The sequence below is a fragment of the Cetorhinus maximus genome, chromosome 5 (genome assembly GCF_964194155.1).
Source record: "Cetorhinus maximus chromosome 5, sCetMax3.hap1.1, whole genome shotgun sequence".
Lineage (NCBI taxonomy): Eukaryota > Metazoa > Chordata > Chondrichthyes > Lamniformes > Cetorhinidae > Cetorhinus > Cetorhinus maximus.
In genome coordinates this window covers 95,564,571-95,584,366 of record NC_135883.1, presented here as the reverse complement: position 1 = coordinate 95,584,366, position 19,796 = coordinate 95,564,571, and the positions used below count along the sequence as shown (strand labels likewise).

The following is a 19,796-nucleotide window of genomic DNA, read 5'->3' as shown; positions in this document are numbered from 1 at the left end:
CCATCACCCCTTGACATTCAATGGCATTACCATCGGTTTATCCTCCACTATCAATATCCTGGGGGTTACCATTGACCAGAAACTGAATTGGACCAACCATATAAACACTGTGGCTTCAAGAGCAGGTCAGAGGCTAGTAATCCTGCGGTGAGTAACTCACCTCTTGACTCCCCAAAGCCTGTCCACCATCTACAAGGCACAGGTGAGGAGCGTGATGGAATACTCTCCAATTGCCTGATTGAGTGCAGCTCCAACAACACCCAGGAAGCTTGACACCGTCCAGGGCAAAGCAGCCCGCTTGATTGGCACCCCTTCAACAAACATTCACTCCCTCCACCACTGACACACTGGCAGCAGTGTGTACCATTTACAAGATGCACTGCAGGAACTCACCAAGCCTCCTTAAACATCACCTTCCAAACCCATGACCACTACCATTTAGAAGGACAAGGCCAGCAGACATATGGGAACACCACCGCCTGGAAGTTCCCCTCCAAGCCACTCACCATCCTGACTTGGAAATATATGGCCATTCCTTCACTACCATTGGGTCAAAATCTTGGAACTCCCTCCTTAATAGCACTGTGGGTGTACCTACACCATGTGGACTGCAGCGGTTGAAGAAGGCAGCTCATGACGACCTTCTCAAGGGCAATTAGGGATGGGCTATAAATGCTGGTCTAGCCAGCGATGCCTACATCCCATGAAAGAATTTAAAAAAAACCATTGCTCTGTTGAAACTGACAGGAACTTTGGGAATCCACATGTGCAGAATAACACAGAAATCTAGACATTGCTGTCAATAATCCTGCAATCCTCCAGAGGGGTGCTGTTGAGATTCCCTAGAGTGCAATCCCAAAACAATCTGAATTGACAAAAAATTCCACTTTTACAAAATCCATCTTAATGTAAAAATCCTTGAAAAAATTACAGCTCGGTGAATGAAGTATAACTGGATTCTTCAATTATGGACTAAGTTCATAATTGCTGCTAAACATCCTAGCTCACCCTGAAAAACATTTTGTATTTGTGGAATGTAACATGTCTCCCAGTATAAAAAAAAATCTGCATTTTATTATTTTTTTTGAAGTTTGATATTTTAGCTTCTCCCTTATTCCAATCATAAGTTATTTCACTATCTGAAAAATGAAATTAAAAGTGAAGGATTATTCCAGGGCTTTTAAACTTCCTGGTTTGCTGTCCGTGTGAATATTACAATGTGATTGCCTGCTTATCCTTCTTGCTGACATCACTACTGCTGGAAGCTTGGAGATTCCCTTGACTTGGTGACTTCGCAAGAGGAAATCCATACCACAGAGATCTTTGGATCTTTGGGGATAGCTCCTTTGGAGATCAGTGGCAAGTGCCAGTGCTTCACAGTGAACCACAAAATTCAGCTCTATTTACCTGAACTAAAAGCATGATATATATATCACAACCTAATTGTGCACATTAGGAGTTCTGAAAAATGCCAAATGTTAGTTTAGTGTTCATAGTAGTGATCAGAAGAAACTTGGTATGGTTATAAAGAGAATGGTTGCACTTGTAGGGGGAAGGATTTCAGTATGTTCAACTGTATATTTATCTTTGAAACTTGTTATGCCTGTGTAATATGCCCACAAAATTATGAAGAAGATGGACACTGTACTTGTAAAAAGCATAATACAAAAGGACAACTTACATGACACAAGATGGATCCCAAGGGGCCAAGTGACCTTCTTTTGTAAAAGCAAAAAGGTGACCTTCTTTTGTGTTTTCTTTACAAATACCCAGACCTGAATCAGTTCCTGTATGTTCTGGGAAGTCACTTTAAAATGCAAATGGCCTTCCCAGATGCCGATGACTCCCCTCTTCATTTCAATTAAAGAGATTCACAGGGCAGAAGCGTCCCGACGTCAGCGCGCGGCATCAAATATTTAGGTGGGCGGGCGCGCTATGAAGCGCGACGCGCGCCCTCCATTAATTAAAGGCCTTGTTAAGGCCCTTAACTCAGCAATTGACAAAGATTTTGAGGAGCCTGTGCAATCTTTGCCTCGGCGCACGGGTGCAACGAGCAGGCGGGTAACTGATTTTTTAACAAACCTCATCCACGGGCGGGATATGTGGATCAGAGGGGTTGTTAATGTTTTATCTGAAATATTTATTGCAGAAGGTGTTTTATACTTGCCTGTGTGATTGTTAGCAGTTCAGATTGATTTCCAATAGCTTTCTCTGTACTTTGAAGCTTCAGCTCACAAGTCTGGAGTCAGTAATCTTTATCGGGCCTGCAGCTTTCCAGAGGCCTCCATTTAGCCAGGGTATGGGTTCTGACATCTCCACTGGAGGCAGCTCCTCTGAGGAGGAAGGGAGGGATAGAATAAGGAGGAGGCCAGGAGTGAACAATCAACCTCCAGGGGAGCCACCTTTAGGAGGCCAGGTGCAGGTACAAGGGGCGCAGGGCCAAGAGGTTGTCCAAGGTGGAAGGGGCCACTGAAGACGCCACTATCCTGCTGCCAGGGTATACGGGCGGCGAAGCAGCTACCTCAATGTGACTCAAGGGGTACAGTGAACTATATCTGTCAGATGATTGGCCCTGAGATCTCCCCTAACTGTGTGGGTGGACACCCCATGCCAGCAACTCAGAAGGTCACAGTTGCCCTCCACTTCTATGCATCTGGGTCCTTCCAGGGCTCGGTTGGTGATCTTTGCGGTGTCTCCCAATCAGCTGTCCACACTTGTGTCAAGCAGGTTACAGACGCTCTGTTCAGACAGGCATTGACCTTCATCCACTTCCGCTGCAACCAGGCAAGTCAGATACAGCGAGCCAGAGGCTTTGCACCCATTGCTAGCTTCACGTCCAGGGTGCAATAGACTGTACACATGTGACCATCAAGGTGCCAGCAGGTGAGCCCGGTGCCTTCGTCAGCAGGAAGAGCTTCCACTCCATGAATGTGCAGATAGTGTGTGATCACAGGATGCAGATTCTGCAAGTTTGTGCAAGATACCCAGGCAGCTCCCACGGCACCTACATCCTCAGACACTCCCAGGTTCCGGTGCTCTTCAGTGCCCCAGCTCGGCTGGATGGTTGGCTGGTGAGTGACAAGGGCTATCCCCTCAGAAGGTGGCTCATGATGCCTCTCTGCCATCCAAGAACAGAAGCTGAGGAGCGCTACAATAGGAGCCATGGCACCACAAGGGCTGTGGTGGAGAGAGCCATTGGTTTTCTCAAGATGCGCTTCCGTTGCCTGGACTGCTCAGGGGGCGCACTCCAGTACCCCCCAGATCGCGTCTCTATGATAATGGTAGCATGCTGCGCTCTGCACAATCTTGCGCTGGAAAGGGGGGATGCAGTTGACAATGAAGACCTTGACGCAGTGGATGAGGCTGCACATGATGGATCCAGCAGCGGCTCAGAGAATGAGGAAGCACAGGGCAATGATGAGGGGCAGCATGCCAACCCGCTGCTACACCAAGGAGGCAGGGACATCCGGGACATTTTATTCCAACGAACCTTCAGCTAGCTCCGCACACATGGATCTGCAGGACCAGCATTGCCTGGAGCTTCTACACGTGGCACTTAGGTGCTACATCTTCCACCTCATCAGCTGCAACTGAGAGCTTAGTACAGAAACATCAATGTCCACTCAAACACTCATGATATATCTGTGAAACATACAAATGCAGCACAAAGGAAACACTCTCAGTCATGGTCAGATAAGTGGACTTTATTGCCACCAAAATAAACAACAAATGTCGCTCTGACGCATATAATGAAATATTCCCTAATCTAGGACCAACACAAAATCACCAGTGACAAACCCATGGAGTGCCTAACGTGCCTTATGCTTACTTTTGCGGGTGCTACGTCTAGGTGCCGCCCCATCGCTCGGAGTCGCTTGTGAGACAGCCTGTTGGCCTCGATGACCTTGGCGGCCGTTCTCTGGCCCGTGGAGCCTGTGCTGGCCCCGCCTGGGAGGGAGTGGCCAGTTTCAGAACTGGCACATCCCGTTATCGTAGCCTCAACGGATGCAATGGTCACTGGCAGAGGGGTGGAGGAGCTGCTGCCCTCATCCGGAGCGCCCTGAGAGGAGCTCGCAACGACGACAGACAGCTGCTGCGCCGACATGAGGTCACATTGGACCTCCCTGCTCACCGCACATGGATGGGCACCGAGCAGCGACACTTGGTGCCCAGAACATCTCCCACATTGCGAATGACCACCTGTGGCCATTAGCACTGCGAGGGCTTGCAGGTCAGAGCGTAACCCAATCAGAAGATTCTCAATCTGCTGGAAGCCCCTCTCCATGAGAGTCGCCAATCTCTCAATGGAGGAAATCTGAAGCTCTGTCCTAAGGTTCATGCCATCACTGACACTCTGCCTGGATTCCTCCACCAGAGAGACCAAGTGAAGCACACCCTCATGTAACCCTGCCAAATGCTCCCGTGCACCCTGCCGCTTGTCCTGCAGCTGCTGCATGGCTGACATCTCCAGAGGCAGATCATCACTGCCCTATTCAGCATGTGCCTGGTCCCCTGCAGTCCTCCGGCTGTTGGCGCCATCGGCACTCTCTGTCCGTGCCATCTCCTCCAGCAATTGTGAAGTGCCCTCTTCACTGTGCCCCGGGACACTAGCTAACGTCATAATCCCCACCGATGTGGCAGTCGCTGCGCTGGTGCCTGGCTCGCTGAAATGATGTGACACAAGTTGCAATTGTTGGCCCTCAGGTGTGGAGGGGGTGCTCTGGACTTGTCGGTGGCAGGCGTGCGGTGGTGATGCTGAAATGAACAACAAGGACAGTGCATCAGTTAGCATTCAGACAGTAACACTTTTCATCCCTTTACCCCCCAGCCTCATAATGCGCTCACCCTTCAAGAACCTAAGGAGACGAACATTGGTGGGGTGGTAAATAGTCAAGAGGAGGCCCAAACATTGCATATAGACAGGCTGGTCAGATGGCCCAAGGAATGCCACATGGAATATTATGTGGATAAGTGTTCGGCTAAGCACTTGGGCAAGACAAACAAGGTACGGGAATACATGAATAATGGTAGGACCGTGGGAAGTCACGACGATTACAGGGACCTTGCTGGGCAGACCCGTTAAGGTAGCAGAACAGGAACATAAGGCATTTAACAAGGTCAAAGCCAAACTTGTCTTTATTAGCCGAGGAATAGAATGTAGGAAAAGGGAGGTCATGTTGCAAGTGCAGAAAACACTGTCGAGGCCACATCTACATTTCTGATAAAAACAAAAAGCTAAAAGCTACTGCGGATGCTGGAAATCCAAAACAAAAACAGAATTACCTGGAAAAACTCAGCAAGTCTGGCAGCATCGGCGGAGAAGAAATTTCTTCTCCGCCGATGCTGCCAGACTTGCTGAGTTTTTCCAGATAATTCTGTTTTTGTTCTACATTTCTGAGTTCAGTTGTGACCTGCGCTTCATGGGAGGGTTGGCATTGGAGTGGGGAGAGTGCAGAGGTTCCTGACCAAGATGCATGTTGGCCTGGAGAGTTGGAGTGATGAGGAAACATTGCATACACTGGCGACATTTGCTGTGGAGCACAGGAGATTGACAGGTCACATTATTGACCTTCATACCCTTATGAGGGGCATAGAACGGGTGGACAGAAGGCAACATTTCCCCTTGGCGCAGGGATGACTAATGTGGTGGCATTATTTGAGTGCCATGAGGTTGACAGGTGAGGTGCTGAGGACTTTTGGACTGAGTAATGTTGGACGCACTGGCTGAAAGGGTGGTGGAGGAACAAACCCTCCTAAGATGCAATAAGTCTTTGAATGTGCAGCAGCAATGCCATGGCATGTTAGACCATGGGGATAGTGGTCACAAATGGGATAAGGCGACTTTGGAATGTGCTAGAGACACGCATCCTCAAGGGTCCAAGGGACCTTTGTGTATGGACCCACATGTCTGACTTTATCAGTCTGTGAATGAGCAGTGTTGCTGCATTAATCATTGCAGCAATCATCAGTGCTTTGGATGGTGGGGAGACAGAGTGGATGGGACTGTGGCCCTCAAATACCTGGCCGCTGCACCCCAGCCTCGCTGACACCTGCCGACTTGGCTGTCTGCCTCCTCCCCAGCTCCATGGCCTGCTCTTTATAAGTGGTGAGATGCTGCAGCATGGCGTGCCCACCACCAGTCTGCAGACGCTCCCAGCTACTATTGTTCTCTGTTTTTGCCTGAAGAACAGAGAAGAGCATTTATTGGGGCTGATCGCTCATGTACTCTGCACACGCACGTCGTACCCCAACCACAGTGGCCCATCTGAGGCCTCCAGCGGCTCCTGTCCACACTACTGGTGATCAGTCCCCAGAAGATAGTACGGCTGGTCCCAACCCCCTCCCCCAACGGCCACCTTGGACACGTTAGGCGTCCATCACTTTGAATAACACACGGGTCTTAGCGCCCATGGCAAGGAGGCGCAACTAGGTGCGGTGCCGAGGCCAGCAGATGGTCTTGGCCACGACACCTTGAGGCTCCCCTTCCACCATCTCATCACCATCAATAAGACATGTGTTGGAGTTCTGAGTATGTGTCTAGCTGCCTCCCCTGCAGGTTGCCCCCAGACTACTCAAATGCGACAAACACCAACATATGCTGTGGGGAGAACCCATCTTCTCCTCAACCACTAAGGCTAATGTAAGCATGGTCACTACCTGTTTGCCCACCCAGCCTGCGCCAAATGCCCAATGCAGTAATGACACTAAGACGTGGGTCGGGGGCGGGGCGGGGGGGCGGCCTCAAAAGCTACCTGCTGGGTAAAATGGCCAAGGCCGTCATGGTACTCACCCTTTCAGACCGCAACAAATCATTGAAGCGCTTGCGGCACTGTGTTCCTGTGCGCCGCACAGCATCTTGAGAGCTTACAGCCTCTGCCACCTCCTGCCACGCCTGCCTGGTCACATGGGGAGCCCTCCTCCTCCCATCCTCCGGAAACAACACCTCCCAATGGTTTGACACCTCTTCCAGGATGGAAGGAAGGCAGGCATTGGAGAACCGAGGGGCACATTGGCTACCCTGCAGCTTGCCCCCCTCCTCCTCCTCTGCCCTCACCTCTTCTGGTGCTCGGTCGCTGGCCATGGTGAACAGCCTAAAGGAGGCTGCCTGGCCATTCTTTATACAGACTGCCGGTTCCCCATTGGAACCAGCGGTCTGAACCCCCCCGCCGCACATTTGAATTTCCTGCTGAACACGGGAGTCTGAAACGCGCTGGGCGGGCCTTAATTGACCCGCTTGCACAAAATGGCGGCACAGCCCGTTTCACCGGCGGCGATCAGCTCTGCGCCCGCCGCCGATTGGGTCGGGCCCACCCGCCCGACAAACGCAAAATTCAGCCCATAGTTAAAAGAACTGATAGCTTTGCAGGCCTCATGGAGATAGAAATGCAAATAAAGATATTCAGAGGCTATTCATAACTGGAATGTTGATGGTGATATCAAACATTTCCCCATTATGTGGCAGTTGCTTAGCCCATCAAACCATTTGTGTGGACAGTGGGAACACTAATGCCTGCTTATGGAAGGCAACACGCTATTAACTGAGATCTTGGTAGACCAGGGCAGTCAGCCTGGTACAAAGACCACAGAGGGAAGGGATCTTGCCCAGAAAAGAAGAAACCTGCCTAGACAGTTCGCTAGAGACAGAGAAGTTTCTTTCACCTGCAGATTATATCTTCGCTACCGGGGTTTGACCACAACTTCCACTCGAAAAGCCAAAAACCCACTGTTACATGAAATCAGCCACTGAGTTCATTGAGAGAAACTTCCAACCTCCATTGTCTTCAGTGAACCAAGGGAGAATCCTCAGGCCTGCATCATTTCTAAATATCATCTCGGGAACTGATAGTAATATTGACTTTTTGGACTCTTTCAGAAATCTAAGTGCATGCTACATCTTTTATAATCATCTTTTCTTGTGTGTGTGAAGTTTTGTGTGAATAAGCGAATGGATGGTGTTGCGTTTACATTTCAGCTGTTGAGGGAATGGACATTTATTCTTTTAATTTAAACCTACGAGAAAGCTTGCCTTGTGTCTGTTCTTGAAAGTCATAGGACTCAAGGGATTAAAACACCTCTTTAAAACACATCTTGTTGCAGCTAGCCGAGAGGTGGAAATAAAGGAAAACCACCCTATCATCTCTCCCTTGGTCCGTAACAAAGTGACTTATGAAATTTGCACACTCAAGGCTTGCGTTGTTAGAATTTTTTCATGCAAGCCCAATAAATTTGCGTTTTGTAATACCTTGAGAAGACTGCATTTTCCGAATGGATGCATATTTTGCATTGAGTGCTTTCATATACTGTAAGTGACTCCCGATTGATTCTGAGAGAACAGAGAACAGCAATAAAGATAATTCTATTTAACAAAATAAAGAGGAGGAGCCACAATTTAGAATTTGGAGGAATGGATGAACTGAAAAATTTCCTTCCTTTAGGGATACAAAATGAAAATCTCAACATTTTTAAAAACTGAGAAGCTTGGTTAAAGGACGTTGAAGTTCTAGACTTGTTTTCACTAGTTGGTGATTCAGTGACCATTGGGCATAGACTTGGAATTATCAGAACAAAGAAGAGGTGGGAAGAATTTTTGTTCACACAGGGTGATTAGACCATAGAATGTCCTTTTTAAATACACTGCCTTCCATCCCACCTTCCATCTCTCTTCTCTGAGTTCACTGTCCTCTCATCTTCCATAAATCTCTTCCTCCATGTAAAGCCCCCAACCCATATTCATGGCCATCCACTTTGCCTCCTCACGTGACCTTGCTAGTCCCATTATATCAGTTAGATAAGGTCATCTTTGATCGCTTTCTTGTAACACTCTCCACCCAAAACCTCTTCCACACCCTAATTCTACCCTTTCCTGTATCCATCCCAGGAAAAAGCTATTTTCCAATTCTCTTACAACTGCACTCCCAGAATCCCCACTTTGGCCCTCTGATCATGCCAACATTTTTGCAGCTACTGATTTGCTTAATCACACTTTAGGATTTACCTTTGAAATCTTAACCCGAGATAAAACCATTGTTCTCTCTCTCTCTCTCACCCTAGCTGATTCCCCGTATGGCTCTCAGCTCCACTCCCTTAATTCAAGTGATGGAGTCATGAAAGTATATGGCCGACAACTGGCTTAATCTTAATCATTCACCAGCAGATCTGGCTGGATCACATAAAGCACCACCAAGTCCTGTTCTTGTCTGCTAAAACTGATCAATATTCCAGAATCATCTTGGATGCAAAGGAAATCCCCTGCTTCTTTGTTCTACTGCAAACTGTCTTCTTAAACCCCTCTCCCATGTCTCCTCCATTCTTATCTCCAGCAGTAAATGTGAAGAGCACATGGACTTCTTTGTCACTAAGATCGAGACCGCCAAATCAGCTGTCCCTGCCCCGTCTCTCCTTTCCACCAGTCCACCTGGCCAAACTTCCTTTAAAGCATCCACCCCCGCCCCAGCCCATAACTTGCACCTTTCTGTAGTTTTTCTCCCCTCATGTCTCTCTGAGCTCACCTTGTGCATTGGACACACCTCCTGCTCACTCGATCTTATTCCCGCTAAACTGCTGACCGCGCTATTTCTCCCAATCCCCATGTTAGCTGATATTTTTAACAATTCTCTCTCTTCAGATGTTGTCCTTCGTTTATATTTACCATCAAGATTACTTTCAACACACCAACACTTCACCCCATTATTTTTACAAACTACTGCTGCAACTCCAATCTCCCTTTCCTCTCCAAAGTCCTTGAACACATTTTTAAAAATCCATTTACAGGATGTTGGCGTTGCTGGCTAGGCCAGCATTTGTTACCCGTCTCTAATTGCGCTTGAGAAAGTGATGCTGAGCTGCCTTCTTGAACCGCTACAGTCCATGTGGTGTAGGTATGCCCACAGTGCTGTTAGGGAGGGAGTTCCAGGATCTTGACCCTGTGACAGTGAAGGAACGGCGATATATTTCCAAGTCAGGATGGTGAGTGACTTGGAGGGGAACTTCCAGGTGCTGGTGTTCCCATCTATTTGCTGCCCTTGTCCTTCTTGATGGTAGCAGTTGTGGGTTTAAAAGATGCTGCCTAAGGAACCTTGGTGCATCTTGTAGATGGTACACACTGCTGCCACTGTTTGTTGGTGGTGGAGGGAGTGAAATGTTTGTGGATGAGGTGCCAGCCAAGCAGGTTGCTTTGTCCCAGATGGTGTTAAGCTTCTTGAGTGTTGTGGGAGATGCACTCATCCAGGCAAGTGCAGCTTTGTCACCTTCCAAATCTGTGCCCATCTTTCCCAGGATTCCATGTTTGAATTCCTCCAATCAGGATTCTTCCCCCCCCGCCCCCAGCCACATAAAGAAATGGCTCTTACCAAAATCACAAATGCGATCTTATGTGACAGTGAAAGGTAAAATTCCCTCCTCGTCCTTCTCAACTTGCCAGCAGCCTTTGGCACAGTTGGCCACACCACCTTTCTCAGGTGTCTCTTCACCATCGCCCAGCTGTATGCTCTCACCTGATTCCCTTCTTATCTATCCAATCATAGCCAGAATCTCACTTGCAATGAATTCTCCTCCTGCGTCCAGACTATTACATTTGGTGTCCCCCAAGAACCTATCTTTGGCTCCTATTTCTCATCTACATGCTGAGCCCCAGTGATATAATCTGAAAGCACAGCCATCACCTTCACATGTAGGCTGATGACACGCAGCTCTACCTCCCCACCACCTCTCACAATTGCTAAATTGTCAGACTGCTTATCTGACATCCAGCACTGGATGAACAGAAATATCCTCCAACTAAATATTGGGAAGACTGGGCCATTTTTTTCATTCCCTGCTACAAACTGTTCTCTAGCTACCGAATCTCTCTGGCAACTGTCTGAGGTTAAACAAGTCTGTTTGCAACCTTGCTGTCACATTTGACCCCAAGAAGAGCTTCTGAACATACATTCACATCATCACTAAGACCACCTATTTCTACCCCCATAACATTCCAACTTTGCCCCCTGCCCCAGCTCATCCACTGCTGAAATGCTTGTCTTTGTTACCTCTAGACTTGAGTATTCCAAAGCACTCTGGACTGGTCTCTTATTTTGTACCCACTGTAAACGCGAGATCTTCCAAAATTCTGCTGCCCATGTTTTGACTTGCTAAATCCCATTCAACCATCACTTCCTTACGTTAGCTTCCGGTCCAGCAGTGTCTTGATTTTGAAAATCTCATCCTTGTTTTCAAGTCCCTTCATGACCTCACCTCTCCCTATCTCTGTAATCTTCAGCCCCACAACCCTCCTAGGTACCCGTGTTCTTCTAATTCTGGCCTCTTGAGCACTCTCAATTTTAATAGCTCCACCATTAATGACTGTGGCTTCAGCAGTCTGGGCCCAAGCTTTGAATTTCCTCCCTAAATCTCTCTACCTCCTTCTCACACTTTCCTTCTTTAAGATGCCCCCTTAAAACCTACCTTTTTGACCAAGCTGTTGGCTGTCTGCCCCAATATCACCTTATGCAGCTAGGTGTCATACTTGTCTTCATAATGCTCCTGCAAAGCACCTTGGGGTATTCTATTATGTTTAAGGCATAAGAGTGATGGCCCATGTGCTTTTAGTGGGGAGAAAACTACATTTATATTGGGGTGATAGTCCCTTTAAGGATTAGGTTTCTCTGGGAGATGATTTCTAGTAAAGCACCTGGTTTCCAGTAACTGATTGTGTGATCAAGATGCCTGGGAGATAAATAATGGACAAGAAGAAGCTAATTATCGAGGTGAGTAGATTGTCGGTGTGGCTCTGGTCTTAAGCAGGTTCTAGTGTTTTCTTTAGTTTAGAACAAGCTTGCTGAAAGGAAAATCGCTTTCAAGCAGAGTTCATTTGAAATTCTATGTGCTGGCTTAGAATTGAAAACTCTTGTTAACTGAAAGATTAGAGAACAGTGAGTTGAACTTCTAGGGATAGCCAAGCTAAGAAGAGGGAGAGAGTTTTAGATGTAAGATTCCAAAGTTAACACCAGAACCAGGAGAGTTCTGATCCAAGGTGCTACGCTTGAGACGCTAGCAACACCTGTGTTGAGCAAGGAGTCTCCAACTGTGGGTTGGTTGGAGCTGATTTGAAGGGACAACCTTGCTGAAAGTAAACGGAAGGTCCAAGAAATCTCAACCCTAAATAGAATCATTGAAATAGGACTCAGACCACGTGTTTAATCTTACAATTTTTGATAATTATCTGACTTAAGTTTTTTGAAGGTGTAAGTCAAATGCGTGTAGAAAGAAATTTCAGTGAAGTTCATGTCAGAGACTAACTGTGTTCATTGTACTTTTATATCTTTAATGTAACTGATTAGTTAAGATAGAGTGCAGTTTTTAGTATTCATGTTCTTTGATTTTTGTGTAGTAAAATTATTTTGTTTCAACCATGAACCGGATTCATTATTTTAGTAAATACCTGAGTTTCCTGGATTCAGAAAAATGTTACCAGTCTACCGAGATCATAACTTCAGTTGCTGTTGGAAATCAGGCGATGTTCCAATAGTATGTTGTATGCAAGACCTCATTCTGATTGTGACCTCATTTTTATCCCCCTGCTATGAGAGCAGATTTTCGCTGTATTTTGCATCATTAAAAAATATGAATACCCAGACACTGGTTTTCTATTTGCTCTGGAAAACTCTCTCAGTTGATTTATTCTATGAAGGATGATGCAAAATTACATTGGTATAAGAAGATTAAACTTTAATCAAACAATGAGGAAGATCATGGTAGCAAATGTGATATTTTTAGTCAGAAAATCATGGCTTCACAGCTTTGCGAATGGAAATTAAGAAACAAATGTTAACTACTAGACCACTAAGAGGAACAGATTTAAATTGCCTTTTTTCTGTAAATTCATCTTTATCTTTAATCAACCTAATAATTACTGAACTGTTTTCAGATGCTGAAGAGGAAGACAAAGCTAAAGACGTTCCAGAGAAAACTGATATGAAAGGGTAAACTAAATTGCTATCTACATACTGTAATGTTTTAAATTAGTAACATTGTTCACTAGAGGTGACAACCTAATAAGCAAGTGCACCTAAGCAGAAATTAAACTGTTCTATTGATTTATACCTAGACCCAGTTGTCACCTCTATAATAGTTAAATCTAAAACCAGCCGAACAGTGTTGAATAATTAGAGGTTAATTTTGCATGATGTGAATTCTCGAGACATTTGCTTTTAATTCACAGCTAAGTAATGATACAACAATATGGGGGTAGGGGCAGCATGGGGAAATCTATGTTTCTTACTTCTAACCACTACCCAGCGTTTTTCACTGGAAGATGTACAAAATTGCATGTTGTTAGAACAGGATAACTTTGAGCTTGTAATGCTCTCCGCTGTTAGCCTGTTGATACTCGCTCTCATAATTTCTTCATTTATGAATAAAGGTTGCTTGGGCAAGGTGCCAGAGGAAATAACTTAGTAAGTGTCAACGTCTTTCGGAAAGAAGGGTAGAAATTTTAGAGGGAAATACTTTTCAAAAATATATATGGACTCCATAGTCATTCTTTTCTGCATTGAAATAGCCATTGTATTGTGCAGTGCTTGCATTTATGGTATTGTGGTTACAAAAGTCACCAATTCTACTTTTTTCCCCATTAGGATCAAGTCTGAGCAACCCATGAACATTTGAAGTTCTTTTGTTAAGCAAAATGAAGGTCACATCTCAAAGAAAGTTATGTTTTGAGAGACTGCAGACTTTTTGTACTATTTCAAATGGGCCGCATATTTATTTCAAAACTGGGCAAGTGTGTTTGTCAGTTTCTTTGTGATATTCTAAGCAACAGAAATACAAATACTCCTAATTATGAAGCTGCGAGAAAGAAAGGTTTAGTTTTGACAACCACTCTACCATGTTGCAAGTAATAGCATTTGTAAGTTTTTTTTTAAACTAAGCTGTTTTGCTTTTAAATATGCTATTTGTTATCTTGTTGAAAACTGCATTTACTACTTTTACAAATATTTGTAATTAAAAAGTGTTATATGACCAAATGTGTCTCTGTCATATTGGAAGAAACTTTCATCTACACTGCATGATAAATGATAGCAGTACTACAGTGATGGTTTCTAGTTTTTTGCAATTTGATGCTCTGTTCAATGCTAACAATTGAACTGTCTACTCTCAACAACAATATCAGAAGAACATTTTGTTTGTAAGCAGCGGCTTCAAGCTCAAAAAACACCTGCTTTATCAACACATTTTTATTTAGGTGTTCACAGAGTCATAGAGGTCTACAGCACAGAAAAAGGCCCTTTGGCCCATCGAGTCTGCGCCGGTCAAACAAGTACATAACTATTCTAATCCCATTTTCCAGCACTAGGCTCATAGCCTTGTATGCGGTGGCATCGCAAGTGCACATCCAAATACTTCTTAAATGTTATGAGAGTTTCTGCCTCTACTACCCTTTCAGGCAGTGAGTTCCAGATTCCCACTACCCTCTGGATGAAAAAATTCTTCCTCACATCCCCTCTAAACCTCCTGCCCCTTACCTTAAACCTATGCCCCCTGGTTATTGATCCCTCCACCAAGGGGAAAAGTTCCTTCCTGTCTACCCTATCTATGCCCCTCATAATGTTATACACCTCAATCGTGTCCCCCCTCAATCTCCTCTGCTCCAGGGAAAATAACCCCAGTCTATCCAATCTCTCCTCATAACTAAAACTCTCCAGCCCAGGCAACATCCTGGTAAATCTCCTCTGCACTTTCTCCAGTGCAATCACATCCTTCCTATAATGCGGATTCCAGAACTGCACGCAATATTCTAGCTGTGGTCTAACCAGCGTTTTATACAGTTCCAGCATAACCCCCTGCTCTTAATATTATATATTAGCCTCGGCTAATAAAGACAAGTATCCCATATGCCTTCTTAACCACCTTATCTACCTGTCCCACTACCTTAAGGGACCAGTGAACATGCACACCAAGGTCCCTCTGATCCTCGGTACTTCCCAGGGTCCTACCATTCATTGTGTATTCCCGTGCCTTGTTCGTCCTGCCCAAGTGCAGCACTTCACACTTATTTGGATTAAATTCCATTTGCCACTGATCAGCCCATCTATACCCCCCTGTAATCTAAGGCTATCCTCCTCACTATTTACCACCCCACCAATTTTCGTGTCATCTGCGAACTTACTGATGAACCCTCCTACGTTAAAGTCTAAAGCGTTTATATATACCACAAACAGCAAGGGACCCAACACCGATCCCTGTGGAACCCCACTGGACACAGACATCCAGTCACAAAAACACCCCTCAACCATCACCCTCTGCTTCCTGCCACTCAGCCAATTCTGGATCCAATTTGCCAAATTGCCTTGGATCCCATGGGCTCTTACCTTTGTTATCAGTCTCCCATGCGGGACCTTATCAAAAGCCTTGCTGAAGTCCAAGTAGACCATGTCAAATGCATTGCCCTCATCTACACACCTGGTCACTGCTTCGAAAAATTCAGTCAAATTGGTCAAACATGACTTTCCCTTAACAAAACCATGCTGACTGTCCTGATTAATCCCTGCCTCTCCAAGTGTAGATTAATTCTGCTCCTCAGAATTGCTTCCAATAGTTTCCCCACCACTGAGGTTAGACTGACTGGCCTGTAGTTCCCTGGTTTATCCCTTCCTCCCTTCTTGAATAACAGTATCACATTGGCTGTCCTCCAGTCCTCTGGCACCTCTCCTGCGGCAAGAGAGGTATTGAAAGTTATTGCCAGCGCCCCTGCTATCTTCTCCCTTGCCTCACTCAACAGCCCCGGATACATTTCATCCGTGCCTGGAGATTTATCTACTTTTAAGCCTGCCAGACTACTTGGAACCTCTTCCCTTTCTATGCTAATTTCTTTAATTATATCACAGTCCTTCGGCATGATTTCCATACCCACGTCATCCCTCTCACTTGTGAACACCAACACAAAGTAGTCATTTAAAACTCTACCTACGTCTTCCAACTCCACACACAAATTACCACTATGGTCCTTAATGGGCCCTACTCTTTCCCTAGTTATCCACTTACTCTTAATGTACTTGTAAAATAACTTTGGATTTTCCTTTATTTTACCTGCCAATGTTTTTTCGTGCCCCCTTTTTTGCTCTCCTAATTTCCTTTTTAAGTTCCCCCCCTACACATTCTATACTCCTCTAGGGCTTCTGCTGTTTTGAGCCCTCGGTATCTGCCATAAGCCTCCCTTTTTCTCTTCATCCAATCCTGTATATCCCTTGACATCCAGGGTTCCCTGGATTTGTTGGTCCCACCCTTTCTCTTTACTGGAATATGTTGGCCTTGTACTCTCCCTATTTCCTTCTTGAATGAGTCCCACAGCTCTGATGCAGATTTACCTAAAAGTAGCTGCTCCCAGTCCACTCTGGCCAGATCATCTCTGATCTTCAGCCTTCCCCCAATGTAGAACTCTGATTTCTGGCCCATCCTTATACTTTTCCATAACAACCTTGAATCTAGCGGAGTAATGATCACAATCTGCAAAATGCTCCCCCACTCTACCACTTGCCCAGCTTCATTCCCTAAAATTAAGTCCAGGACTGCCCCCTCTCTTGTAGGACGTTCTACGTACTGGCTTAAAAAGCTCCCCTGGATGCATTTTAAGAATTCTGCCCCCTCTAAACCTATCGCACTATAATTAACCCAGTTAATGTTGGGGAAGTTGAAATCCCACTATTAGTACCTTTTTATTTTTACACTTCTCTGAAATTTACCTACATATCTGCTCTTCTATTTCTCTCTGACTGGGGGCTATAGTACACTCACAGCAATGTGATTGCCCCTTTTTTGTTATTAAGTTCTACCCATATGGCTTCATTTGAGGAGCCTTCTAAGGTGTCATCCCTCCTTACTGCTGTAATTGATTCTTTGATCAATATTGCGATACCTCCTCCCCTGTCTCACCTGAAAACCCTATATCCTGGAATATTGAGCTGCCAATTCTGCCCCTCAACCCTATCTCTGTGACAGCAATGACATCATACTTCCATGTGTTAATTTGTGCCCTCAACTCATCTGCCTTATTCGTCAGACTCCTTGCATTAAAATAAATACCATCCAACCTTGCCAAACTCCCTTGTGCCTTAACTGGCCTATAATTTCAATGCCTTCCAGACTCACTTGCTCTCCTAATTTTGGCTGTTCATCTCCCCCTGCTGAACCTCCTCTCAGGATCCCAACCCCCTGCCAAGTTAGTTGAAACCCTCCCCATCAATACTAGCAAACCTTCCCGCAAGGATGTTGATCCCATTTCCAGTTCAGGTGCAATCCATCTGCCTTGTGCAGGTCCCACTGCCCCCAGAAACAGTCCTAGTGTCCCAGAAATCTAAAGCCCTCCCTCATTCACCATCTCTCCAGCCACGCATTCACCTGGACTAACCTCCTATTTCTATACTCACTAGCGTGTGGCACCAGAAGTAATCCAGAGGTTACTACCTTTGAGGTCCTGTTTTTAAATCTTCCAAGCTCCCTAAATTCTGCTTGCAAGACCTCATCCCTCTTTCTACCTATGTCGTTGGTACCAATATGTACCATGATCTCTGTCTGTTTGCCCTCCCCCTTTAGAATGCCCTGCAGCTGTTCAGTGACATCCTTGACCCTGGCACCAAGGAGGCAACATACCATCCTGGAGTCAATCTAAATTTATAATTGTGAATGAAAAGGATGTTAGAATTCTGTTTTGTGTATGACTTAGGAGATTGGTACTGATGCATGGACCATTGTCAGCTATCAATCCTGGAAAATCATCTAACAAGAAAAATATCAGTAACCCCAGTGTTGTTTTTAAACAACGCTATTGCACTGCTGTGCTGCAGGAAAGAAGAGGTTCAATGCACGTTGCACTACTTCAAAAGCTGCCCAAATGTTAGTCTCTGGATATCAAACCTAAGTGGCCTATGTGCCCTTTGAAGGAACCCATCATTTTACTTTGGATTTGTACTTTGGGATTGCTCAATATGGTTGTGTTTTTTTTGTTGTTGTTGTAGGTGACTATACTCTCATTTGGTGTGGAGCCTTTTACTGTGCTGCCTTTGAAAGGTATTGGGCTGCATTTTGTTGTATGAATTCAAAAGCTGCATGATAATACTATCTTGCATTTTGATTCACCATTCAAATACATTGAATGGTGTGAAGTTGCTGTCTTTTGAAAAGGAGGGTAGAAAGTTTAGAGGGAAATTATTTTTAAAAATGTATGGTCCCCATGGTCATTCTTTTTGCATTAAAATGGCTATTATATTGTCCATGGATACGGACTAAACTTACCAGAAGAAGTTGGGGCATATCCATTCCAGTCTCAGTACACTTTAATGATGTGATAAGTCTGAATCACTGCCGAACAGCCACTGTGACACTCAAAATTAACTTTTATAAATGTGGAGTTTCATTCCTTCAGTTTGTGGAAAATTTTAAAACAATTAAAGATTTTTCTTTTACTCTTTTACTCTCTTCTCCCTTTCTATCTCTTTCACTTTCTGTACTTTTTCTGATTTGACTTTAAATTTACTGTTCAAACTGACACTCCTGCTTCAGATTCGTCAATTGGATTGTTTAAAAGAGATAATTGTTTGCTCTGTTCACACGGAGAAGAGATGCCCTCTAGAGGGCACTGTACTTTTTTGGATGGCTGGCTGACAGCAACTTGCCATGGAGATGTCCATAGAAAGTCTATGGGAAAGAGCAAGCCGAACAAATGACACCACATTCACTGCCCAGAACAAAATTTGCCCATTGTTTTTAAATAATCAAAAACACTTCCTTGGTTTGGCATCTTCAGAGTTAGGAGTATTATCATTATTTAAAATAGTTGCAGTTGTACACATTTTTGTATTACACTGTAACCTTTTCCAGTCTGGAATGCTTGGGACCAAGTCATTTCTGGATTTCCCAATTTTCCGGATTATAAAATGATGTTAGAATGCCTAACCACGGGTGGGTGAACTGGAAAACGCCGTAGATATAAACATTTACTTGAAACATAAAACAGTGATAGCACATTATAAGGCGGTAATAAAAATTGTTTTACTTATCCAAAGTACTGTATTTTATATTTTTCTGCTCCCAAAGTACTGTACTAAAATGACGTTAGGATCTGCTCAAAGAATTTCTGCACAGCTGGTGTTTCTGAACAATGAATTTCTGGTCTGGAGAGGTTACAATGTATTTTTTGTTGGTTTAATTGAAAATAAATCCTATATTTTATACATATTTATATTAGAATGTAACTTAAACCTGAAAAAGTTGCCCAGTATAAATACAGTTAATAGCAATAGAAATTTCGACTTGTGCCATCTTCATTTAAAATTTTAAAATGATTACTTTTACCTTCTTTCCCAACCATTCTGTAGGAGATTCCTCTTGCGGAATGAGGTAAAGAATATTTTTAAAAATGTGTTCCTTTAATTGTACATTGCCTGAAATAAATGTTCCAAAATGATGTGAAATACTACAGGATGTAGTAAGGGTTGAGGTATGTTGTCACAGCAAAGTAGGAAATGCACATCTCTTGTGTCTGGCATGATGGAGTACTCCACTAAAAATATTCTGTCAAGTAATCTCATCAAGAGCTGATGAAACTCAGCCACTGGCTGATGTTGAAGTACAGATCTTCCGAATAGGAATTTAGCACTACTACATAAAAAAGTGTACTTTCATAATAATCCTGAGTGGTTCAGAATTCTAAGTATCAACTCTGCTGTTATTAAAATTGATTGGGGAAAATGAAATTCATTTAGCATTCCACTTGTGTTGCATGTGCCAACACCAAAGATCTATAGTCCCTTGAGGATATAGAA

At 44.6% G+C, this 19,796-nt stretch overlaps 1 protein-coding gene across 6 annotated transcripts in view; it reads left to right on the top strand.

Annotated features, from left to right (window-relative positions):
* LOC144680809 (histone deacetylase 2) overlaps nt 1–14,003 on the top strand; it is an 83,504-nt gene extending 69,501 nt beyond the window's left edge. For all 6 annotated transcript variants that reach the window (XM_078542217.1, XM_078542214.1, XM_078542213.1 and 3 more), the window contains 2 exons: nt 12,905–12,959; nt 13,614–14,003. In XM_078542217.1, the coding sequence (XP_078398343.1) occupies nt 12,905–12,959; nt 13,614–13,644 (86 nt within the window). In that variant the 3' untranslated portion in view covers nt 13,645–14,003. The remainder of the gene's footprint in view (nt 1–12,904; nt 12,960–13,613) is intronic.
* Nucleotides 14,004–19,796: the final 5,793 nt, after the last annotated feature.